A 27,314-nucleotide genomic window follows, 5' to 3' on the forward strand; every position below is an offset into this window, starting at 1 on the left:
TTCCAACGTGGTTACGGCACGACCGAACGGTCGGAATTCATTTTAACCAAAATTAACGGATGATACAATTCAAACGATCGGTGAAAATTTATTTTATTTTTAGATTAAGCGAGAAATGACTTAAATAAATGGCTTAAGCACGTCAAAAGGGGGTATAAAAAAGCAAATAAAAACGAGAATAAAAATACATGAAACAAAATGTGGACCACCACGGGTACATAGAATGAATTGAAAAGCTTGGTTTGAGGTACTTACCCGTTGAAGACTGAAGAAAACGAAGAACGAACGATGAATCTTGAAGAACGGTCGAGAATCTTCGCGTAATTACTCACGGAAACGTTACGGAAACGTTACCGAAGTGCCTCGGCTTGTATTTTCTTCACGGAAACAATTTTCCTCAGCAAATTTAAGAGAATACGAAATGCCAAGAAGGCTGAACCCCTTCTCCCTTCACTCCTCCCCCTATTTATAGCAAAATAGGGGAGGAGCTTGCCACCCAGCTCGCCCAGGCGAGCAAGGTTGCTTCCTCTAGAAGCAACGGCCTTCTGGAGGAAGGATCTGGAAGGCCCAAGTGGGCCATATTGCTATTCGTACACCCCTTTTTACTAAATGCACCCCCTTTCTATTTTTTGGTAATTCTTTTTCCGTAACGTTACGAAACTTTACGAATTTCGTAACGATACTTATTTTCCTTCCGCAAGGTTATGAATCCTTACGGATTATGTACTTACTCTTTTTTAGCTTTCGAAGAAGTTACGGAAACTCATGAATTACGCAAAAACACCTCTTTTTTATTTCTGCCACATTACGGAATTTCACGGATCGCGCAAGCCTGCTTCCTTTTGATTTTTGACACGTCTCGGGACTTCATTTATTGTGCAACAAAGGACGCCAAGTATCTCAAAGCGGCTAACCAAAGGTTGCATGTCAACAAGTAATAATCCCTGGACGAAATTAGGGTATGACAGTTGCCCCTCTTTACTTACCTCTCATCGGAGATAAGAGGAAAGCAAAGATAGGACACTGATTTTGTCCGTCCTGCCCTTTCCGTGATGACGACTCTCGTCTCTACTCCTTCTCTTTTTCTTCTGCACAAAACAAAATACAAACAACAACAAGAACAACGAACATAATATACATATACACATATACACACATACACATATTTGGCGAAGGAACCGATCCGGAAAACAACAGAATAACGTGTTTCCCAGTCACCAGAGGCTTCGCGCTTGATAATGGAGGACACATGAACAGCGCTAGGCAATAACATTCATGGGGCTCCGAAATAGGGTGAGAATGGAGGATTGCCTTGAGGGTCCTCACTTAGGCAATCATGAAACACAACTCCAAACTCGAAAATGGAGGACACATGAACAGCCCTAGGCAATAACATTCATGGGGCTCCGAAAAAGGGTGAGAATGGAGGATTGCCTTGAGGGTCCTCACTTAGGCAATCATGAAACTTAGCTCCAAACTCGAACCGAAAAAAGGGAAGAATGGAGGATTGCCTTGAGGGTCCGCACTTAGGCAATCATGAAACTTAGCTCCAAACTCGAAAGTGGAGGACACATGAACGAAAACACAATTCATGGAGCTCCGAAAAAGGGTGAGAATGGAGGATTGCCTTGAGGGTCCGCACTTAGGCAATCATGAAACACAGCTCCAAACTGGAAAGTGGAGGACACATGAACGAAAACGCAATTCATGGAGCTCCAAAAAAGGGTGAGAATGGAGGATTGCCTTGAGGGTCCGCACTTAGGCAATCATGAAACACAACTCCAAACTCGAAAGTGGAGGATACATGAACAGCCCTAGGCAATAACATTCATGGGGCTCCGAAAAAGGGTGAGAATGGAGGATTACCTTGAGGGTCCTCACTTAGGCAATCATGAAACACAGCTCCAAACTCGAAAATGGAGGACACATGAACAGCGCAAGGCAATAACATTCATGGGGCTCCGAAAAAGGGTGAGAATGGAGGATTGCCTTGAGGGTCCTCACTTAGGCAATCATGAAACACTGCTCCAAACTCGAAAATGGAGGACACATGAACAGCTCTAGGCAATAGCATTCATGGGGCTTCGAAAAAGGGTGAGAATGGAGGATTGCCTTGAGGGTCCTCACTTAGGCAATCATGAAACACAGCTCCAAACTCGAAAATGGAGGACACATGAACAGCGCTAGGCAATAACATTCATGGGGCTCCGAAAAAGGGTGAGAATGGAGGATTGCCTTGAGGGTCCTCACTTAGGCAATCATGAAACACAACTCCAAACTCGAAAGTGGATGACACATGAACAGCCCTAGGCAATAACATTCATGGGGCTCCGAAAAAGGGTGAGAATGGAGGATTGCCTTGAGGGTCCTCACTTAGGCAATCATGAAACACAGCTCCAAACTCGAAAATGGAGGACACATGAACAGCGCTAGGCAATAACATTCATGGGGCTCCAAAAAAGGGTGAGAATGGAGGATTGCCTTGAGGGTCCTCACTTAGGCAATCATGAAACACAACTCCAAACTCGAAAGTGGAGGACACATGAACAGCCCTAGGCAATAACATTCATGGGGCTCCGAAAAAGGGTGAGAATGGAGGATTGCCTTGAGGTCCTCACTTAGGCAATCATGAAACACAGTTCCAAACTCGAAAATGGAGGACACATGAACAGCGCTAGGCAATAACATTCATGGGGCTCCGAAAAAGGGTGGTTGGCAGGACCAAACGGTCTACCGGGTTCTTCCGCCTGAAAGGCAAACATGCTTTTTGTAAAGAAAAATAAATCATTCGCGAGAGCACCATATCTTAGAGATACAATATACTTATGCCATGGGTAATTTTCCTTGTAACCGAGAATGAAGGGCAGGATGTCAACTTTTAGCTTTTAAATGAACATGCGGAGGAAACATCGGGCTAAGCTGAAAATAAATCACTCATAGTGTATAAAACTCACAAGGCAAGTGTTTTATCCTATTCCCAAACCATAACTGCACCATGACTTTATTTTGCAAACGACTTCCTATCGAATCAAAGATCAAACGTACGATCACGGACCAATAGGAATTTCTCGAGGGTAGTGTTTTTTGGAGAGGAAGCTGGGTGTTTCGGTCTTTTCCTCTTTGTTCATGTGGGGTGGGATATTGCCAGTCAAAAAATGATTTCGAGTGGCAATCTGGCTTGAAGAACTTTTGCCCTCTTTCCTTCATTGATCGAGAATTGCTTCTTTTCCCTTTTCACTTCCTTTCGATCTTTGATCGGGAATCCTTCCTTTTCTTTCTTTTGTTCTTTTCTTTATTTTCATCTTTTCTTTTTCTTTCTTTCCATTTCTTCCTTTTCTTTCTTTTCACTTTTCCTTCCCCATCCCTTTCTTTGGGAAATCGGGTTTTAGCATTCTATTCGCTCTCCCTTGAGGAGATTCCGCTGTCCTTTGCTTCGGGGGAAAGAATGAGGATTCCTTTTTTACAGGCCAAGGTTCAAAAAGGTCTAAGGTTGTGTTTCAATGGGGTCTTTTATCGCGGGAACCCAATCTGGATATCTGGGGCGAAACGAATTTGGGTGTCAAGGTGTCGGTCTCGGGCCGAACTTCCACATCATTCCACAAGGCACGCGTGACAATGATGATTTGAAAACAACGTGCAAAATTAGTCATGGCTACAGCCAGGTGGGCACTCAAGCATCCCGTTTATGGCATTGTGATACTACGGTTGGGAATTTACACAGACAGACCCAATGTTTCCAAATTATGTTCTTTCATCAGTTCAATGAATTCATCCATTCTTATCTCGGTTCATTCCGGAAAATAAACTCTTAGCATCAGTCCCTTGTTTCCAGAAGATGCGTTTGCTCTTTACGAATGATTTATACTTCTTAACTATAACATGTCGACCTTCGCGGTCTTTCTTTCTCTTTACTTTTTTGTTTTATTTTTATATACGTTCACTAAAACTATACACCTGTGGTCCTTTATGAGGAAAATCTTTCTTTGTACATCTATATTTTTATACATGACAAACTTTTTCTGTACACGCATTAGAACTCTTCTTTTTACGTCACACGGTCTATATACAAACCCTATTTACATTCAAAGATTTTTTCATTTTTCCCAACACGCACTTATGGTTCACACAAAAATTCCTTCATATACAGTTGTTACTCACACACACGAGAATTCCTTTCCACGCATCATTTACACAAAAACCTTCTATACACATCTTCCTTTTACATACATGTATAAATAAAAACCTTTTTCTTTTCTTTATGAACATGACTTTATTCACAACGCTTCTCTCTTTTTATTAGGATTTTTGGTTCATTTTATTTTTAGGACGACGTTCCTAAATGAAAAACTCTACACGGTTCCGGAATTCCAACAAACACTATTGATAACAATGAAACAAGTACCGACGTAACAACTCAAACGATATGTATGTACAAAACAAAAGTCAAAACATGAAACAAACGTTAGTCCCTTAGTCAAACAAAAACAAGATGATATGTAACAGAAAAAACAAATGGAAACAAAAAGAAATATGGATCAAGAGATCTCCCAATCATATGGCTCTGCTTCCTCCTAAGAAATCAAGTAAATCAGTCATTTACTCGTCCTCGTGGGCCTCATCTGCCTCGTCGGGGGCCTCTGCTGGTGCCTCTGCTGGCGCCTCTCCTGCCCGAGCCTCAGGCCAATCTCCAGGCCATGCAACCTGTGCCCTGAACTGGTCCGGAGTAGGGCACGAAAAAGAAGTAAAACCCTGGCTCTGCAGGCTGAGGCTCATCTGGTAAAGACAATCATGGGTCTGTACATGTGCCCGGTGGTTGGCCGCCTGCTGGCGAACCAAATGCCGCAAATACTGCTCCGTATCAAATGATCCGGCTGGACCAGCCTGATGAGGTGGAGGCGCGTTTGCGGCCTGTGGTGCATCACCCTGGACCTGTCTCTGCGTGCAGTACTTCTCATTAAAAGCTCGGGTGATGGGCGGCCGAATCACCTTGCTAGGTGCGACGGGGACGCCGAACGACTGGCAGAGTCCTGTGATCAAGGCGGGAAATCCCAGGGCTCTGTTGGACTTATCCGGGTCCAGAGGGTGCCTGGTAGGCGCCATACCTGCAAATATATAGATGGCATCAGCGATTAACTGAGCCACGTGAATGCTCATCCGCGTCAGGATGGCGTACACCAGCTGACACTTCGGCTGCGGGAGGTCGGAATTATGATCGCTGGGCTGGATGTTGTTGAGCAGCAAAGTCATCCAGATCTGAGTCAGGGTGGTCATGTTGGTGCGCATGATCCACACTCGTCTCCCGGCAGCAGTCCGAGCAAAATCCTGCCCCGGTATACATAGCAAATGGGTGATGGCCTCCTCATCGAACCCATCGGACCGGTTCCTCCTCTGGCCATACTCGCACTCCTGACCCTCTTCCAGCACTAAAGGATATCCCAGGAGCTGGCCGATAGCATCTGCATCGAACGGGATCCACTGACCCCTCACCCAGGACCTCATATCTCGCACGCCCTCCTTTGTAGGCCAAGCATTGGCATAAAATTCGAGGACTATCTCTGGATCGAACTTGGCCATGGGGGTGACCAGTGATGCCCACCGCCGGCGAACTATCTCTTCCTGGAAATCGGTATACTCGTCGTCCCTGAGCTGGACGCGTCGCTCTCGGAGAAATGACCATCCCTTGATGGCCTCGAAGCGCTGCTGGTGTTCAATGCTCCTAAAGCGGTGACTATCATACTCGGGAGCGGAACTAATTCCTTCGGCCGCTTTATCCTTCCTGGATCTCTTTGAGGCAAGTTTCCTCGGGGCCATCTCCTGCGAGAACAAACATTCGGAAGTTAGTTTTACAAGATAATGCTTATCTTAACGCAAAAATGTCACGCCAATCCCTCTGACTTAGACCAAACTCATATGATCCATTCATGCACACGTGCATGTGTAGAAAATATCCTATTACTCATGTCAACATACAAGAACATCCAACATATTCTAATTGCCATACACCTATATACATTCTGAAAATGAAAAACACACTTTCATGCTCACAGTGTTGCGTCAAATTTTACACCTAATTTATATCCTAAACAATTTTGCTATCACAAACTACCTACATACATTTGAAGTACACCATACAAATTTTTATTGTTTCTCTCATATTTATTTATATGCATGTCGGAAAGCTAATTACATCCCGCACACATTTGCATTCAAAAGGGCATTCTATGCTGTCATACATTCATTTAGGAAAACAATTTATTCATACTTGGCGAGGAATTTTATGCCCCTTATATTTACACACATATCTACACACCCTTGAAAAGCATTTCCCACGTTACTTAGGTGCAAAGTACCAATCATGGGGCAGCCCAAATTCTTACAAACAAGTCCCCATTTTCATGCTTTTCTAATTCTAAAACCAAATTTTGGATTCCTAGCCATAAGCATGTTTCCTTGCATTGAAGGTACAAGTTTGGGTTCCTAAGCTTAGGATTGCATTTGGGCATCTATTTTGACTTTCCTATGCTGTCTCTATATACATAAAACAGCCCCACCATCCCAATTCTGCAAAATCATATTCATATATCATTGGGGCATTTCACCGAGCACTTGGTGGGCGCACGTTTGGACATAAATTGCAAGAGAATGGGGGCAATGTGGCATGCCCCATTGCTTCAGAATACAACATAGGCCTAAGGCCTTCTCATTCAAATCCTCAATTCAAGAAAAACAAGCATAAAAACAAACCAAAACTGCCCCACAAATATAAGCATGTTCTCACAATTTAGAGTACCAAAAGATGAAGAAAACACATCAATGGGAAGTAAAAAACATCAAGGATGGAATACTTACTTGTTGGAGTGAATAATAACACCAAAAATGAAAGCAAAAGGCAACCAAAAGTGGCTTGAGGGAGCAAGAACCGCAAGCCTTCGTGTTCTTTCTTTTGAATGAGGGGGGGGGGTGGAAGTTTTTGGATGCCAAAACGTCCCCCTCCCTCGTTTTTATAATTTGGGTGCAGGGGTTGCTCGCCCAGGCGAGCTAACTTGCCATTTTTTTTTAGGGATGCATTAACCATGTCTCCCCCCTCTTATGGGTTAGTGTTTTGCCTAACTTGAGCCTACTTAAGTTAGAATTAGGTGTCGATTACTTATGTAAAACAAACAATAGTAAAAGAAACTGCGAATGCAAAGGATACTGGGCTGCCTTGCAGCGACGTTCTCTGCTTGTTTAGCGCCGGGAAGGGGTGGCGCTTGGTCGGTCGCGATCCTATCCTTCATTCGCTTCCATCCCTAAGTACCTGCAAGTAAGAGCCAACTGATATGCGACCAGTCGTGACCGGTCATTGTCTTACCTTGGTTGATTTCTGCCATTGACTTGTCTTGACTTTTGACCGTGGCCTGAGACAATTCTGCTCCTTGCTATCATAAGATATGCATGTGCATGTGCATGTATGAATGTTTCTAATGCGATGATTTTATTTTAGTGAAGGCTGGTTAGATTCAATTTTAAATAAGCGTTTGGGGCACCCCATACACCGAGCGAAGAGGGCTCAAGCTATAACAAATCTAAGACACAAGGTTTGAAACCAAAGGGAGGACTAAAACCTCGCCCATCCTTTCTTCTCTTTAAAAGAACGAGACAAATACAAAGGAAGGGAATCCCTGGAGGAAACCAAGAAGAACAAAAACTCAGAATTAAAAGAACATGCAACGGTCCCCTCAATTGCCCCAGACTTTAAGCGTAATATCGTTTAACTACATCGGAGTTCACGGGCGAAGGCAATTCCTCGCCATCCATGTGGGTGAGTATCAGAGCACCCCCAGAAAAAGCTCTTTTCACCACGAAAGGTCCTTCATAATTCGGGGCCCACTTGCCTCGATTATCTTTAACAGCGTGGGACATCTTCTTCAGCACGAGGTCCCCCTCGTTGAACTTGCGCGGGCGTACCTTCTTGTCGAATGCATTCTTTATCCTTCGTTGATACAAACGCCTATGGCTCATGGCGGCAAAACGCTTACCTTCAATAAGGTTAAGTTGGTCGTAGCGTGCTTGAGCCCATTCTGACTCTTCTAGGCCTGACTCCGCCATTATCCTCTGAGAAGGAACCTCTACCTCAAATGGGAGCACTGCTTCCATCCCATAAACCAAGGAATACGGTGTTGCCCCAGTAGAAGTTTGCACCGAGGTTCTGTATCCATGTAGGGCGAAAGGCAACATCTCATGCCAATCTTTGTATGACACTGTCATCTTTTGAACAATCTTCTTAATATTCTTATTCGCAGCCTCTACAGCCCCATTCATCTTTGGCCGATAAGGGGTAGAGTTATGATGCTGGATCTTGAAGTCTTTGCACATCTCCTGCATCATCTTATTGTTCAGATTGGTGCCATTGTCAGTAATGATCTTCCTCGGGAGTCCGTATCGACAAATCAAATCCTTCTTTATGAATCTAACTACCACATTCCTTGTGACATTAGTATAAGAAGCTGCTTTGACCCATTTGGTGAAGTAATCTATCGCCACAAGAATGAAGCGGTGACCATTCGACGCTTTGGGTTCGATGGCCCCAATGACATCTATTCCCCACATAGAAAAAGGCCAAGGGGCGGACATAACATTCAGAGGATGTGGCGGAACATTGACATTGTCCGCGTATGCCTGACATTTATGACATTTCCTGACATGAGCGCAGCAATCGCTTTCCATGGTGAGCCAATAATAACCGGCCCTAAGGATTTTTCTGGCCATAGCATGCCCATTGGCATGTGTCCCAAAGGAACCCTCATGGATCTCCTCAATCATGAAGTTCGCCTCTTTGGCATCTATGCATCGTAGGAGGGTCATGTCGTGGTTTCGTTTGTATAGGATAGTACCACTTACAAAGAAACCAGTAGCCAATCTCCTCAATGTCCTTTTGTCATTGTCAGAAATCCCTGGTGGGTATTCTTTGTTCTCGACATATTGCTTGATGTCGAAATACCACGGTTTCCCATCCCGCTCTTCCTCTATTGCATAACAATATGCCGGCCTGCCTTGAGATTTGAATTCGATGTACGGCAGATCCCCGTGCGGGGCAAGTTGAAACATGGATGCCAGGGTGGCTAGTGCATCAGCCATTTGATTCTCTTCCCGAGGTATGTGGTGGAAGGAAATGTCGTCAAAGTACTTGGCTAACCTCAAGATGTGAGTTTGATAGGGTATCAACTTCGGATCCCTAGTTTCCCATTCTCCTTTCAACTGGCGTATCACCAAAGCTGAGTCTCCATACACCTTGAGTAATTTTACATCAAAATCAATGGCCGCCTGAACCCCGAGGGCGCATGCCTCGTACTCGGCCATATTGTTGGTACAATCAAAACCTAGCCTAGCCGTGAAAGGAATACACTGATCATCCGGGGATACAAGGACTGCCCCTACTCCGTGGCCCAAAGCATTAGATGCCCCATCGAAGCAAACAATCCATTTGTCTATGTCCTTGTGCGTCCGCTTCTCTTCAAACAGGGCCATGATATCTTCATCTGGGAACTCGGGGTGCATCGGCCGATAATCCTGGAGGGGTTGCTAGGCCAAATAATCTGCTAAGGCACTTCCCTTTACCACTTTTTGGGTGACGTAAACGATATCGAATTCAGATAATAATACCTGCCACCTAGCGATTCGTCCCGTGAGGGCCGGTTTTTCAAAGATGTATTTCACGGGATCCATTTTGGAAATAAGCCACGTGGTATGGCTGAGCATGTACTGCCTAAGCCGATGTGATGCCCATACCAGAGCACAACATGTCCTTTCCAGCATTGAGTAATTCATCTCACATGCGGTAAACTTCTTGCTCAGATAGTAGATGGCTTGCTCCTTTTTCTCAGAATCATCATGCTGACCCAACACGCACCCCATAGACTCGTCCAACACGGTCATGTACAGGAAAAGAGGTCTTCCTGTTACAGGTGGCATGAGCACCGGGGGATTTGCGAGACTCTGTTTGATCTTCTCGAAGGCCTCTTGGCAGTCACTGTTCCACAGGACCGCTTGATTCTTACGTAATAGCTTAAAAATGGGCTCACAGGTAGGGGTGAGTTGCGAGATAAATCTCGCGATATAATTCAACCTGCCCAAAAAACCCCGAACTTGCTTCTCCGTGCGTGGTTCCGGCATTTCAAGGATGGCCTTCACTTTCTCGGGATCTATCTCTATCCCTTTCTGACTTACGATAAATCCTAGCAGCTTCCCCGACTTCACCCCAAATGTGCATTTGGTTGGGTTTAGTTTTAATTGGTATTTCCGCAACCTTCCAAACAGCTTACGCAAATTGACAAGGTGTTCGTCCTCAGTCCGAGACTTGGCAATCATGTCATCTACGTAGACCTCTATTTCCTTATGCATCATATCATGGAACAACGCCACCATGGCACGCTGATAGGTTGCCCCAGCATTTTTCAGCCCGAAGGCCATCACTTTATAGCAGAATGTCCCCCAAAGGGTGACGAAAGTGGTCTTCTCTACATCTTCGGATGCCATCTTTATTTGATTATACCCCAAGAAACCATCCATAAATGAGAAAAGGGCAAATTTGGCTGTATTATCTACCAATATGTCAATGTGTGGCAGGGGAAAATTGTCTTTTGGACTGGCCCGGTTCAAGTCCCGGTAGTCTACACACATTCGAACCTTGCCGTCCTTTTTCGGGACTGGGACAATGTTGGCCACCCACTCCGGGTACCGCGCCACAGCTAAGAATCCTGCATCAAACTGCTTCCTTACTTCTTCTTTAATTTTTAAAGACATCTCGGGTTTCATTCTTCGTAACTTTTGCTTAACCGGAGAAGACCCAAGATTCAAAGGCAACTTATGTTGCACAATGTCGGAATCGAGACCGGGCATGTCTTGATATGACCATGCAAAGACATCTTGATACTCTTGAAGAAGGGTTATCAAGCCTTGACGGATAGGCGCGGTCATACCGGTTCCTACCTTTACTTCTTTCTTTTCCTCCGTGGTCCCCAAGTTTACCAATTTGGTTTCTTCTTGGTGAGGCTTCATTTCACGTTCTTCCTAAGCGACCAACCTCTCCAACTCTGGTGATAGGACGTCCTCTTCCTCTTCCTCGTTTATCGTTTGGCTTATATCTCAATCGAAATCGATTGTCAAACCCTCGTTGTTAGGATCCTCAAAGAATCGACCCTCATATCTATACCAAACAAGGCAAAAGAAACAAAAAACATGCAAAATGATATGAGAAAGGGTGGTACTGCAAGAACAGATGAAACAAGATCTCTTTGTTTATTTAATAAGGTAGGTTTCACAAAACAAAAGAGAACAGAAATCTATAGGCTCTAATTACATTGAATCAGCGGTATAGACTTCTGACTGGCTTATCACGCGCCAGTTCCCCACTTGGGAATCGGGGTGGTATGGTTGCACAAAACTTGGTGGGTCTTGAGAGAACTCCTCTTCTATTGCAGCCACTGGCTAATACGGCCGGGCCATACCCTATCTGCCCGAAATCTTGACGGCACGTTCCTCCTCCCCGGCATCCCGGGTTCGTATCCTAATCCATACTTGTATGGATTTCCCTTGATATCGACTACGTCGGCATTCCCGAGGCAGTCCTTGCCTAGACCCATCCCGGGCTCAAATCCGTTTCTGAGCATAACACGTGCCACCATTATGGCCCCGTTGGAGAGAGAAGGTAGCGACGGACTTGGTTCCACCGAGGCGCAGCTCACCACCTCAAAGGATTAGAAAGCCGTTTCCAATGATTCTTCCGCCGCTTCTACGTACGGTGCGGAGGAGGGGCAGCTCACTAACATATCCTCTTCACCCGACACTATCACTAAAAGTCCACCCACTGCGAACTTCAATTTCTGGTGAAGCGTTGAAGGGACCACTCCCAGGGCATGAATCCACGGTCTTCCCAAGAGGCAGCTATAGGCGGGATTTATATCCATTACTTGAAACACCACATTGCAAGTGTGGGGGGCCTATCTGAATGGGAATGTCGATTTCCCCCATTACTTCCCGCCGAGTACCATCAAAGGCTCGCACCACCATCGAGCTCGGTTTTAAACGTGACGCACTAAAAGGAAGCTTTTCCAAAGTGGTCTTCGGCATTACATTTAAACTCGATCCATTGTCGATAAGTACCTTTGCGACAACATGGTCCATACATCTCACCGACACATGTAGAGCCTTGTTGTGTCCTCTCCCCTCAACGGGAATCTCTTCTTCCGCAAACGCGATGTAGTTGTTGGTGGTTATATGATTAACGATGCCTTCGAAACCCTCCACTGAGATATCATGTGCTACATGGGCATCGTTAAGGACCTTCATCAACAGCGCACGATGAGGCTCGAAGTTTATGAGTAGTTCAAGCAAGGAGATCCTTGCTGGAGTTTTATTCAGTTGCTCGACTACCTTAAACTCGCTTTGTTGGATGAGGCGGAGGAACTCATGGGCCTCTTCCAAAGTCACTGTTTTTCCTTGAAGACCTTCTTTCTTTTCGACCCCTCTTACCACTGGAGGATCTACTTCTTTCGAGGGGGTGGCTATATCTGTGGACTCTGGTACCATGGGTGATTTCCCTTTAGAGGGAAATTCCGCCGGGTGAGGGGAAGCGAACACCCGACCACTGCGGGTTACGCCACTGAGGCCGGTGATGTTGGTTACCTTAGCTGATAGGGAGTCAACTTTGGTTGCAACTCTTTCGCTGGACGTGGGAGGGGTATACTTCCACGGAACGGCCTTATTACTTTGATATGCAAATGGCGTTGGCTTGGGCGCCGTCCAGGGGTATATGTGTGTGGAGCTGGTCCCTTTCCTAGTAAAACATATCACTAGGGCCTTGGGGGTTAGAGGAACCTTCTTCTCTTCCGACTGCATGCAAATTTGTGGTTCTTCCCTCCCTCCTATGGACACTTCAAGCTGCCCCCAGTCCATGAGCCGCTGAAGCAATTCTTCCACCGCGGGACAGGTTTCTATGTCATGCGACTCCCCGAGGTGAAACAAACATTCATCCCTTTCGTCTCCACCACGGGAGACCATGCACGCTGCTTGCAGTGATTGATAGATGAAGCGTCTAGAAGTAGCCACCTCTCCTAATCTCTTTGCCCGCGATGGGCCATCCTCTTCGACGGCGTTCACGCTAGCCCCTCCATGACTAGCTAGCGGGTTGGTTTTAACATTTGGGCCTTCCTCCTGAAACGACAGCCAGCCGGCACTAATCAGGTGTTGCACCTTATACTTGAACGGGATGCAGGAGTCAATATTGTGTCCGGGAACTCCACTATGGTACACACACTTGGCACCCGGGTCATACCACTTGGGGTAGGGTGGCTGGAGAACCTTCCCGGGTATGGCCACCACCAAATGATTCTCCAATAATGAAGGCCATAACTCAGAGTATGCCATGGGAATAGGAGGGAAGATGTCTTTCGGGGGCGGGTGCTGTGCATATTTATAGGTCGCGCCGGGGGCTGTATTATTAACTGGTCGGGGTGCGGCTGGAGCTGTGCGTTGGGCCGGCGCTCTTTCTGCTGCAGGTGGTCCTTTTACTTGAGTCGGGAGGGAATTCCCGGCTCGGATTAAAAAATTTGGGGGATTGGGCTGGTATGAGCTTTGGATATTTTGGGGTGCTTTCATCCATGTTGGGGCGGTGGTGACTGCGTGGGTGTCTCCTTCCTTTTTCCTCGCGCCCACTACTGGGGCTCTTCTGTTGTTGTTGGGGGCCATATTGGCAGCATATTCGAACTTGCCTTTTCGTAGTCAGGATTCAATCCTTTCTCCGGCGAAGACGAGATCCGCAAAGTTAGCTGGCATGTAGCCTATCAGCTTTTCATAGTAGAACGTGGGTAACGTATCTACCATAATTGTGATCATCTTTGGCCATATTCCTTAATGGACTCATGCTCTCGCTTAGTCATATTCTGAAGCTGGTTCCGATCGGGAGCCATGTCTGTATTGTACTGGTACTGCCTAATGAAGGCAGTTGCCAAGTCCTTCCACGATCGGATTTGGGAAGCTTCCAGATTGGTATACCATGCTACAGCTGCTCCGGCCAAGCTGTCTTGAAAGAAATAGACCAACAACTTTTCGTCCGCAGAATAAGCCCCTATCTTTCGGCAATACATCCGGAGATGCCCTTTTGGACATGTCGTCCCTTTGTACTTATCAAAGTCTGGTACTTTGAACTTGGGAGGGATGACGATGTTGGGCACGAGACATAAATCCGCCAAATCCGAGAATGGGTAATTGCCAAGGCCCTCGACTGCTCTTAACCTCTCTTCAAGCGCCTCAATCTTTCCCTTATCTTCCGCGAAGGGAACATATTCTTTTACGGGTGTGGGTGAGGCTGGGATATGGCGGACTATGTTCGGCTGGGGTAGTTCATGCGGGGATGGATCTTTGAGGTGGAGCAGGGGGCCAAGATGGGTATCTCCTTCCCCATCGTCTTGCCTGGGATAGTCTTCATAAGGTGGGAGTTGCCCCTCAAAAGTAGGGGCTTGGCTTAAATCTTCCAGGGTGGCACGGGGGGTGAAGTCCGGAGGCAGGCCATAAGGATAAGCTTGCGGACTATACCTTCGACCGAACACGGCCGTGTTTCTGTCTAGGCCCGGATTCAAGGCGGGCTGCAGCACCGGCTCCGCTTCCCTAACTGTACTGGAGGCGGTTGTCGTGGCTTTATCCTCTATGGTTTTCTGGAGTTTTAACATGACCTCCGAGATGGAAGCCATTTGATCTTTTAAGGCCGATAGATCGGCCTTCATCTGTTCCTGCACGCCCTCTTCATTATCCATTTTTCTGGATCGAGTGTTATAGGGGTGCCTTGGTGTTTTCTTAGTTATGATGAAATTCCTAAAGAAATAAACAACGGTGAGTATGCCACCAAAACATGAGTATGCAAATGGATGATCGGAGCACTTGGATCCACCCCAAGGTTTTTAGATAACGTAATGAGTCCAGAACTTCTCATTTTATAAAAAGAACAAAGCTTTCATCTAGCCAAGATTATACAAAGGTGTTACAAGAGAACCTAACGATTCCTAATTATATGGGCCATCAAATCTATCATGTGTTGACAGTAATTGATCAGCCCATGAATCTCCTCGGGGGCCGTACACACTTCGGCCATGGCTTTTGCTTTGGCTAATAGACGCGGGAGGTCTTGACTTCCATTCAAGGTCAAGGCAAACCTATCCATCCACATAGTCGCTTCTTGATGCAGTGCATCAATCACCCTCCCCCTTGCTTCTTTTTCGGCATACACTTGTGCAAAATCCTCCACTAGCTTTTGTTCATGGGCCATGGACTGGTTCAATTCTTCCTTGTATTGCCCTATGATAGCTAGCATGCTTTGCTCCGTGGCTTCCAAGTGTTGAGCCAAACTCCTTTTGAACCTCGCGCAAGCAACTAACTCCTATTTTAAGATCATGCCATGCACCCGTGACCGATCTCTCTCCTCTCTTTGGAGCTTGAGCTCATTGTTGCTACCCCACAATGCTCCTCGGAATTTCTCTCGGCCATATTCCTCCTTGCGGGCCCTTTTGGTTTCTTGTTCAAGGGCTCTTGCAGTGGCCGCGTTTTCCTCTTGTAACTCGGTGCACTCCTTCCGGATGTGTGTAGCAGCTGATTTGAACTTCTCCTTGGCGAGTCTTGCCTTCCCTAGCTCTAATTTTAGAGCTCGTACTTCTTCATCTTCCTCCGGAGCTTCGAAGTTCTCCTCATCGATAACTTTCAATTTGGAGAGCCAATCTACCCCTCGCGCATGAATTCTTAGTCATCCATGATAACCTCCGATGACGCCATTTCGGATGCCCCTAAGCTCCTTGTCTTTCTTCAACGGACTCCTCCACGCCTTGTGGATTCTTTGTATAACCTTGAGACCTTGCGCGCCTAGATCCCTCACAGGGAAAGGCGAGATACTTTCTTCGGTTGGCGCTCCCCTCATGGGATACCCTAGCTGTCTTATGGCGAGTGCGGGATTATAATTAATACAACCCCTAGTCCCTATCAGTGGAACATTAGGGTAGTCCCCACACGAGAAAAGAACTCCTTCCTTGCCTTCCTTCCAACGAGGAAACCAATTGATCGCGCTGCCCCCTATCCCAGCCAAATGTTGGTCCCAATCGACTCTTCCTTTTTCGGCGCATGAGCGATAGCTTTGAAGCGGACACGGGTGTCTCGTGCCTTGTCGGAATAGGTGTGAAATCAACCATACACAGAGAGCGGGTAAACAACAGACAATCCGTGCACTGTTTTTCTCACACCTCCGGTCAAAGGTGTCAAACAAATCTGCCAAGATAGCCACCACTGGACTTTCCTTGCTATGGTGATATGCGAGGAAAGCATCAATGGCGGCTAAGTTTACCAAACCGTCGACGTTCAGGAAGAGGACAACCTTAAAAATCAGCAAAGCTAAAATATCTGCAAACGGGCCCCACTTCTCTTGGCTCGCCATATCCCTTGCCTTACCTTCCAAGTATTTCCGAGGCAAGCCCACTACGCCGTTCCGAGTTTGCTTCGTGCGATCCAACTCCTTTGCTGAATCACCAACCACAGCCGCAATCTTGCTCAAGGAAGGAAGAAAGTCAGAGAAAAGATACGGTTTCCTCCCCCCAAGAGGGCATCCTAATATTTCCTCAAACTCTTCAATAGTTGGGACCATTTGGATGTCCCCAAACGTGAAACACCTCAATGGCTGGTCATAGTATTGGGCGAGGGATATGACAGCTTCCGTAAATACCTCTGCTGCGGTCAAATCTAGAATCTTCCCGTACACTTTGCAGAAGGCTCGCCTTTGGAGAGGTCCCATCAATCGTTCTAATTCCTTGAGGCTAGTGACATCTAGTCTTTTAACCTTGACTTGATAAAACCTTTTGCCGTTTTGATTTGTCCCCATCATTTACCTAAAAAAGGGGTGGATCAAGACTCCGACACGAATGATGCAATGCGTATGCATGAAACAGAAAGAAAACCACACAAAGGGGTAATTCACACATACGAGACCGCAGAGATCCAATTTTAATGCTACGTTTGGGCATGATGGCGCCTCGACGTAGCATTAAAAAGGTTACGTATTACTCTAAAGAAACCAAACATCACTAGCAAAAACTATAAACCAAAAATGCATGAGAACGAATGGCACGGAGCGTGTTTGCTCTTTGCCCCTATTTGGGAACCTATAGGACAATATCTAGGGGTCTCTAATAACTACTCCCCAACAATTCATAACTCACACGACTGTTTTCTAGAGGTATCATCAGTCAAGATAATAATATTGTGGCGGTATGGAATACCAGGGACAACACATTATAAAGAGAGAAAGCTCTAGACGAGGTTTCACTATTATCAAGCAAGTCGGAGACCTAGCATGATGATAGATTCACCTCCACTCCTTAAATTCCCATGAACCCGGGTATAGGGCCCCTTTTTTACTCAAACCCGTGGGTGCTTAGAATGCAGTGTAAAGAATGCGAAATAGACAACAATTATTTACATTTTACACAGTTCAACAAATGCACACACGAAGTTTCACAAATCCACAATTCCTTAAAATAGGCCTAACTCACAAAAAGGTCCCCAGTGGAGTCGCCAACTGTCGCAACGTGCCCTTTTGCGGGCGAGCGAGGCGAGGCTCACAGGTGCGCTTTCCAAAGGAGGAAAGATGCACGGAGTCGCCACCAACGTTTATTTGTGGAAAACGTCAGAAAAACCGAAGGAAACCGGTCAAAATGAAAATTCTAAGTTCGGGTGTTGTATTTACGCTTGAGGAAGGTATTAGCACCTCTCACGTTTGTCTCAAAGGACAACAGCCTATTTTTTAGAATTGTGGAATTGTGTTATCTTAACTTTTATTTCTTTATATTTTTTGAGGTCGACAAAAGTGGGGCTCTTGCTCCTACGTACCCTCCATCAAAGAGGAAATCAGACCTACGTAGTTCTTCCTTATGCGTGAATTAAGTGACAGATTTTTTTACTTGAGGGGTGATCATTTTAAGGTGTTGGACCTTAAAAATGATCCTTTTTACTTAGTAAGAAACTGAAATGATAAACTTTCAAAAACCTATTTTTGTGGACGAGCTTGACTAGGCGAGTTTGATTTTAGCCTTAGTTTCACTTTAGTTATTAGTCAATTCAATTAAGAATGAGAAATCCCAAAGAGAAAACGTCCGATTGATTTTTCGCTTTACTTTACTAAAAGATATTTTTTGATTATTATATTATTATTTTACCTCTTTTTTGATTTCCAACGTGGTTACGGCACGACCGAACGGTCGGAATTAATTTTAACCAAAATTAACGGATGATACAATTCAAACGATTGGTGGAAATTTATTTTATTTTTAGATTAAGCGAGAAATGACTTAAATAAATGGCTTAAGCACGTCAAAAGGGGGTATAAAAAAGCAAATGAAAACGAGAATAAAAATACATGAAACAAAATGTGGACCACCACGGGTACATAGAATGAATTGAAAAGCTTGGTTTGAGGTACTTACCCGTTGAAGACTGAAGAAAACGAAGAACGAACGATGAATCTTGAAGAACGGTCGAGAATCTTCGCGTAATTACTCACGGAAACGTTACGGAAGCGCTTCGGCTTGGATTTTCTTCACGGAAACAATTTTCCTCAGCAAATTTAAGAGAATACGAAATGCCAAGAAGGCTGAACCCCTTCTCCCTTCACTCCTCCCCCTATTTATAGCAAAATAGGGGAGGAGCTTGCCACCCAGCTCGCCCAGGCGAGCAAGGTTGCTTCCTCCAGAAGCAACAGCCTTCTGGATGAAGGATCTGGAAGGCCCAAGTGGGCCAGATTGCTATTCGTACCCCCTTTTTACTAAATGCACCCCCCTTTCTATTTTTTGGTAATTCTTTTTTCGTAACGTTACGAAACTTTACGAATTTTGTAACGATACTTATTTTCCTTCCGCAAGGTTACGAATCCTTACGGATTATGTATTTACTCTTTTTTAGCTTTCGAAGAAGTTACGGAAACTCACGAATTGCGCAAAAACACCTCTTTTCGATTTCCGCCACATTACGGAATTTCACGGATCGCGCAAGCCTGCTTCCTTTTGATTTCTGACACATCTCGGGACTTCATTTATTGTGCAACAAAGGACGCCAAGTATCTCAAAGCGGCTAACCAAAGGTTGCATGTCAACAAGTAATAATCCCCGGACGAAATTAGGGTATGACAGCAAGCAGTCAAGGAAAAGTTGAAGATGACAGTTATCAAGGTCTGAAAAGAATGTCAAGAACTGAGAGACGTCAATGTGGCCACCGTCGAAGCATTGGAATGGGAAACAAAGAGGGCCCAAAAGGAAGAATGGAGCCGAAACAAGTTCTGAGGGGTGTTGTGGGGCAGCAACAGCGAGCTCAAGCTTCGAAGGGCCAATAGAGACCAGTCGAGAGTCGGAGGTATGGTATTAGAGGACAAGTTGAAGGCTTGTCAAAGGTCAAAAAGGAGTTTGTCCGAACAATTAAGTAGGACAGAAGAAAACATGTGGGCCATCATTGACCAATACAAAGAGAAGCTAAGTCTAACTGCAACCCATGAACAAAGGCTAGAGGACGAGTATGTGAAGGTATCGGTCCTGCAAGCAAAAAGGGAAGCAAGAGAGAGAGTGATCGATTCATTACACATAGATGCAATGATGTGGATGGATAGGTTCGCTTTCACCTTGAATGGGAGTCAAGAGCTTCCCAGACTGTTAGCCAAAGCCAAGGCAATGGCGGATGTGTACTTGGCTCCCGAGGAAGTTCATGGGCTCCTCAATTATTGTCAGCACATGATCGATTTGATGGCCCACATAATTAGGAACCGCTAAGGCGTTTGTATTTTTGCTTTAATTTTGACAAGATGAACATTTTTGTTCCTTAATAAAAATGAGTTTGGTTCAATTCTATGTCTTTGCTCAAAGTTCTGCATGAGTCCAATACTTTGACAACTTATCTTTAGCATGCATTCATGTTTAGTTCTTTGTCGTATTACTCACTGCATTTTGTTCTTTTAGCAGTAAACACCATAACTAAACACACTTTAAGGCACCCCTATTGAACCCGTCCCAAAACTAGAGTCATGGGTGACATAGAAGAGGTGCAGGAACAAATGAAGGCCGATATGGAGGCCTTGAAAGATCAAATGACCTCCATGATAGAGGCCATGTTAAGCATGAAGCGAATAATAGAAAGCAACATGGCCGCAACAGCCACTGAGGCGGATCCGACCCATCCCTCTGCCATAAACCAAGCAAACCAACCCATCCCGGACGTGTTGGGTCAAGGAGGAGAGGTGTTGGGCAGCACCAGTGGTCCACACGTAGGGCATAATAACAATGCTTACCCCTATGGCTTACCCCCCAATTATACGCCACCTACCATGCACATGCCCAACGAGAATGCTAATCACGTCGTTCTCGTTACCTTTGAGGGTCAACAACCCCAGCCTATAGGGGGCGTCCGTGAAGAACCTCAGGAGCATGCTCAAGGTGACTTCGACCCATACCCCACTTTCACCACTGAGGGACCAACATTTAATGTTATGCCTCGACCCAATACCGCGGGAGCTCCTCAACCCCGCCCTCTGCAATCGCTGCATTTCTCAGTAGAGGGGTCGCCTCCGACAATGGAAGGGAGAAAGAGACTTGATCTCATCAAGGAGAGATTAAGGGCTGTTGAAAGGTTTGGTGATTACCCTTTTGTTGACATGGAAAAATTGTGTTTGGTACTTGATGTTGTCATCCCCCCAAAGTTCAAGGTATCTGATTTTGATAGATACAAGGGGACCACTTACCCCATGAATCACCTGAAGATGTACTGCCAAAAAATGCGGGCATACTCTAGGGATGAGAAATTGTTGATGCATTTCTTCCAAGAAAGTTTGGTCGGGGTGACAGTCATCTGGTATACCAATTTGAAGGCTTTTTGTATCCGCACATGGAAGGACTTGATTATTGCCTTCATTAGGTAGTACCAATACAATACTGACATGGCTCCCGACAGAACCCAGTTGCAAAATATGAGCAAGCGGGAGCATGAGTCCTTTAAGGAGTACGCCCAATGGTGGAGGGACTTGGTAGCACTAGTGGCACCCCCCATGGTAGAAAGAGAGATGATCACTATGATAGTGGACACATTGCCAGTGTTCTACTACGAAAAGTTGGTGGGATACATGCCCTCTAGCTTCGCTGATTTAGTATTTGCGGGTGAGAGGATTGAAGTAGGCCAGAAAAGAGGGAAGTTCAATTATGTCGCCCCTGCCTGCATGAGCAATAGGAGATTCAGGGCAAGTGGGGCAATGAAGAAGGAAGGAGAAGCCCACATTGTGACTTCAACTCCTACTTGGTCAAAGCCCCAACAAACCCCGCACAACACTTACCAATGTGCCCAACATTAACCAAGCTTTTCGGCCCACGGCAAAAACCCCTCTAGTCCAACGCCTGTCCAACAAAGGGGACCCACTCAACCACAAAGGGCCCCCACTCAAAACTTGGCTCCTACACAACCTCGCCCCGTCAGCAGCTCCAATCCGAGCACAAGCGCCAATCTGGGATGGAATTTCCCGGTAAAAAACTTGTGGAATTCGCTCTCATCCCGATGTCGTACGCAAACTTGCTACCATCTTTGATCGCCAACCAAATGTTGGTGGTGACTCCCGAGAGGATTTTCCAGTCTCCTTTCCCTCGATGGTACAACGCCAACGAGACCTATGCTTATCATAGGGGTGTCCCGGGGCACTCGATAGAACAATGTGTGGCCTTTAAACATAAGGTCCAAAGTTTGATCGATGCAGGTTGGCTGGCGTTCTAAGAAGACGGTCCAAATGTAAAGACAAACCCTCTTGCCAGTCATGGGGGACCATCAGTTAATGTGGTGGAGGAATACAGAGCTCAGAGGCCAAAGCAAATGAAAGATGTGGTAACCTCTAGTAGGTTTATATTGAAGGTGCTGTGCGAGGCGGTGTTAGTCGGTGAATACGACTAACTTTTGTGTATAAAACTTGTGTAAATTGTATCAAACTCTTCCAATTTATGGTTATTTTGTAGTGTTAAAAATTCTTTTAGTTAAAGATAGGTAATAAATACTTAGTAATTCTATTTTGTGTGTTTAGTAATCATTTTCTCACAATTTCATGTTAATTAGGCAAGTTTTGAAGTGTTGTTTTTCACCTTCTCGCTAAGTCAATCCGCTGGCTTAGCGAGTGTCCGCTAAGCGCAACACTCATTGGCTAAGCGCAAGGAAGAATCTGGAAGAAGATGAGTTGTACAAGTTCGCTAAGCGCACCGCTTCATCTTACTAAGTGCACCGCTTCAGTCCATCCGCTAAGGAGAAAGGCACGTGCTAAAGCCAAAATTCACTAATGTGCGCTAAGCGGTCCAGAATTGTGCTAAGCGCATAAGAATGAACTAGGCCACCTATTTAAGCCTGAAATCAAATTTTATGAAGGGAGTTTGGGCTGAGAGCTGAAGCTTTGCATGTCTAGTGATTCTTGAGAGAGAAAGGTCCAAGTTACAGAGAGTTTTGAGAGATTTTGATGTGTGAAGATCTGCAGAGACCAGAGCTTGAAGAGGAAGTTGTTCTGAGAGCTTGAGATGAGTTTGTGAGTGGTTGTGAGATCCTAAAGGTGAAGGAGACATCCTCACTACTTGTATTTTTGCAACTTTTCATCTTGTTCTTCTCTTTGTTGTAAAGGAGGCTTCCTGGTTATGGAAAGCTAAAATCCTCTATTGGATCTTCCCTGTAGGTACTTGATGTAAATATCTTTTTATCTATTTAATGATGTTTTGTGTGTTCTATGTGCTATCAGCTTTTCATTCTAGTATGCCTTTACCTTGATCACGTAGATGCAAGCTTTGTTAGGGTCATTCAACAATGGAAACTGGTCTGATTCTGATGACCTTGATAGGACAGGGCTAAGTTGTCGTACTATCACGAGGAATCGGGGTGGGATAATTTAGTAGTAGTATGTTTGTCTTAATGCGGTCCTGGTTGAGTTTATTCCAAAAAGAGGAATCTGAGGACGATGCTTGATCAGGATTAGGCTAAACTATCATGAGGAATCGGGGTTTAGCATGTCAGGAGACACCATAGGAACACATGAGCATTGTTAGATAGAGAATTTCCTTTTAGCACCAGGCACCTATTAGGAAGACCAACGTGTTTTCTACTTGTTTTTACAAGTCATTTCTCTCGCGTGATTTTCCTTTTTGCGTAGATAGTTTACATAGCTGTTCATATTCACACTTAGATTTTCACACCAGACACCTATTCACTGAAATAGCTTACCAAGTAACACAATTTCCTTGAGAGTTCGATACTCGGTTCTTACTGTTTTATACTACTTACGCGATCTGGTGCACTTGCTGGAAGCGAACAGGCGGACATCATTTGCTTTGATGGGGGTGAGGGGGATACCTGCTTGATAAGAGAACGACACAAAGGTTGGCGGCCGACTTCTTCCTGAGTGGAAGCATTATGTACAAGAGGAACCATGACATGGTTTTGCTCTGATGTGTGGACACGAAGGAGGCTGAGCAGATGCTAGTGGAAGTTCACGAGGGGTCCTTTGAAACACATGCCAATGGACATGCCATGGCCCAAAAGATTCTGAGGGCAGGGTATTACTGGCTCACCATGGAAAACGATTGTTGTATCCATGTGAGAAAATGCCACAAGTGCCAGGCATTCACAGATAATGTCAATGCTCCACCCATGCCTTTGAACGTCTTGGCAGCACCTTGGCCATTCTCCATGTGGGGAATAGACGCGATTGAAGCTGTTGAGCCCAAGGCTTCAAACGTACATCGCTTCATTTTGGTTGCGATCGACTACTTCACCAAATGGGTTGAAGCTGCTTCATACGCCAGTGTGACAAGGAGTGTGGTGGTCAGGTTCATCAAGAAGGAGATAATCTGCTGGTATGGGTTGCCCAGGAAGATTATCACTGACAACGCCACCAATCTGAACAACAAAATGATGAAGGAAATGTGTGAGGATTTCAAGATCCAACACCATAATTCCATGCCTTATAGGCCTAAAATGAATGGGGCAGTTGAGGCTGCTAATAAAAACATCAAGAAGATAGTTCAGAAAATGACCGTGTCATACAAGGATTGGCACGAGATGCTCCCTTTTGTGCTACATGGTTATCGAACCTGTCGCAACCTACCCTTCGGCGGGAGGGCGACGCGAGACTCGCGGGATGCGTGTTCCACGAAAGGAATACGCGCGGAGTCGCCACCAACGTTTATTTGGGGAAAACGTCGGAAAAACCGGAAAAGACGCGATCTACGAACTTTTTAAGTGAAAGGTTCGGGAGTTGTATTTACGCACGGGGAAGGTATTAGCACCCCACACGTCCGTCCCAAGGGACGGCAGCCTTTAATCGAATGTGCAAACATGACTTTGATTTTTTACGTTCCCTTTTATGTCCTTATATCCTTTATACCCTTTTTATATTTTTCTCTTTTTGTGGTCGACAAGGGTGTTTCCCTTTGCTCCTACGTATTCCTCATTTTGCGATGAGGAAATCAGACCTACGTAGTTCTTTCGGAACAAAGTGTTTGGTTTAAGTTTGTTTTTTTGTCTTTTTTGCAAAATATGTTTTTTATTTGAACAAAAGGTCATTTAAGGTGTTGGACCATTAAACGGTCTTTTGATTTTGAAAGGAGAGAAACGTTAAAGCATTGGACCGTTAACGATCTCTTGTTTTTTGAAAGGAGAGAAACGTTAAGGCATTTGGACCATTAACGATCTCTTGTTTTTGAAAGGAGAGAAACGTTAAGGCATTGGACCGTTAACGATCTCTTGTTTTTTGAAAGGAGAGAAACGTTAAGGCATTTGGACCATTAACGATCTCTTGTTTTTGAAAGGAGAGAAACGTTAAGGCATTGGACCATTAACGATCTCTTGGGGTGGTCGACAAAAGCGGGGCTTTTGCTCCTACGTATCCTCAATGAGGAACTCAGACCTACGTAGTTCTTTCTTATCAAGTGATTCTTTTTTACTTAAGTGGTGGTCATTTTAAGGCGTTGGACCTTAAAAAATGATCCATTTTACTTAGTGAGAAATTGAAATGACAAACTTCAAAAGCCTATTTTTGTGGACGAGCTTGACTAGGCGAGTTGATTTTAGCCTTAGTTTCACTTTAGTTATTAATCAATTCGATTAAGAATGAGAAATCCCAAAGAGAAAAAAACGTCCGATTGATTTTTCGCTTTATTTTACTAAAAGATGTTTTTTTGATTATTATATTATTTTTTACTTCTTTTTGATTTCCAACGTGGTTACGGCACGACCGAACGGTCGGAATTCATTTTAACCGAAGTTAACGGATAATACAATTCAAACGTTCGGTGGAAATTGATTTTATTTTTAAGTTAAGCGAGAAATGACTTAAGTAAAATGGCTTAAGCACGTCAACAGGGGGTATAAAAAGTAAACAAAACGAGAATAAAAATGCACGAAACACAATGTGGACCACTACGGGCACATAGAATGAATCGAAAAGCTTGGTTCGAGGTACTTACCCGTTGAAGATCGAAGAACGATGAAGAACGAATGAAGAACGTCGAAGAACGGTTGAAATCTTTGCGAAATTCCTCACGGAAAACGTTACGGAAACGTTTCGGAAGCGCCTCGGCTTAGATTTTCTTCACGGAAACAATTTTTCCAAGCAAATTCGAAAGAGAGAGAAGTGCCTAAGGGGCTGAACCCCTTCCTTCTTGCCTTCCTCCCCTATTTATAGCAAAATAGGGGAGGTGGTTGCCGCCCAGCTCGCCCAGGCGAGCTCAGCTCGCCCAGGCGAGCAGGGTTGCTTCCTCCAGAAGCAACCGCCTTCTGGAGGAATATTCCGGAGGGCCCAAGTGGGCCTGGGTGCTATTTGCACCCCCATTTTTACTAAGTACACCCCCCTCTGCTGTTTTTTGGTGATTCTTTTTTCGTAAAGTTACGGAAACTTACGAATTTCGTAACGATACTTGTTTTCTTTCCGTAATGTTACGGAACCTTGCGGATTACATAATCATCCCCTTTTTGACTTACGGAATGTTACGGAACCTCACTTAATTATGCAACGATGCTTCCATTTGATTTCCGGTGTGTCACGGAAACTTACGGATTGTGCATCAATATTTTTTTGGTTTTTCGGCATGTCCTGGAATTTCACAAATTGCCTAATGATGGGTGCCAAGCACCTCACGAGGACCAAAGAATGGTCGCACGTCATCGAGCAAAGGTCCCCGGACGAAATTAGGGTATGACAGTTGCCCCTCTTTACTTGTCTTTTATTGGAGATAAAAGGAAAGTAAAGATAAGACACTAATTTCGTTCCTCTCGATTTGACGAGAGTCGCAGGTGACCATAAAATCTCCACATGCAAATGACTTGTTGTTCCCAAAATTTCACAAATTGCCTAATGATGGGTGCCAAGCACCTCACAAGGACCAAAGAATGGTCGCTTGTCATCAAGCAAAGGTCCCCGAAAATCAGTGTATGACACTAATTTCGTTCCTCTCGGTTGACGAGAGTCGCGGGTGACCATGACTTGTCGCTCCTAGAATTTCACAAATTGCCTAATGATGGATGCCAAGCACCTCACAAGGACCAAAGAATGGTTGCATGTCATCAAGCAAAGGTCCCCGAAAATCAGTGTATGACACTAATTTCGCTCCTCTCGGTTGACGAGAGTCGCGGGCGACCATGAAATTTCCGCATGTAAATGACTTGTTGTTCCCGGAGGAACAAAAGGTGCAGAAGACTATGTCAGCCTCTGCATGCTATCAAGCGTTCTGTCTTACAGATAGCAAAAGAATGTTTATACGGATAACCACTCGGGTATTTCCGCGTATCATCGGGCCCGCCGCCTCTGGATGATACAAGGGTGAAGAATGACCAAACTTGGTCTCTGCTTGTCATCGGGCCCGCCGCCTCTGGATGACAAATGGGTGCGAATAACCGTAAGGTATCTCCGCGTATCATCGGGCCCGCCGCCTCTGGATGATACAAGGGTGCAGAATGACCAAACTTGGTCTCTGCTTGTCATCGGGCCCGCCGCCTCTGGATGACAAAAGGGTGCGAATAACCGTAAGGTATCTCCGCGTATCATCGGGCCCGCCGCCTCTGGATGATACAAGGGTGCAGAATGACCAAACTTGGTCTCTGCTTGTCATCGGGCCTGCCACCTCTGGATGACAAAAGGGTGCGAATAACCGTAAGGTATCTCCGCGTATCATCGGGCCCGCCGCCTCTGGATGATACAAGGGTGCAGAATGACCAAACTTGGTCTCTGCTTGTCATCGGGCCCGCCGCCTCTGGATGAC

At 45.3% G+C, this 27,314-nt stretch overlaps 1 protein-coding gene across 1 annotated transcript; it reads left to right on the top strand.

Annotated features, from left to right (window-relative positions):
* The first annotated feature begins 20,074 nt into the window (after nt 1-20,074).
* Nucleotides 20,075-20,965, top strand: LOC112999784 (uncharacterized). The gene has a single exon (XM_026126096.1). It carries the CDS (start codon nt 20,075-20,077, stop codon nt 20,963-20,965), a length of 891 nt encoding a protein of 296 aa, XP_025981881.1.
* The last annotated feature ends 6,349 nt before the right edge of the window (nt 20,966-27,314 follow it).

Source organism: Glycine max, chromosome 16 (genome assembly GCF_000004515.6).
Source record: "Glycine max cultivar Williams 82 chromosome 16, Glycine_max_v4.0, whole genome shotgun sequence".
NCBI lineage: Eukaryota > Viridiplantae > Streptophyta > Magnoliopsida > Fabales > Fabaceae > Glycine > Glycine max.

Coding starts and splice junctions, on each gene's coding strand:
- LOC112999784 (XM_026126096.1), top strand. CDS start 20,075: ATGGGTGACATAGAAGAGGTGCAGGAACAAATGAAGGCCGATATGGAG.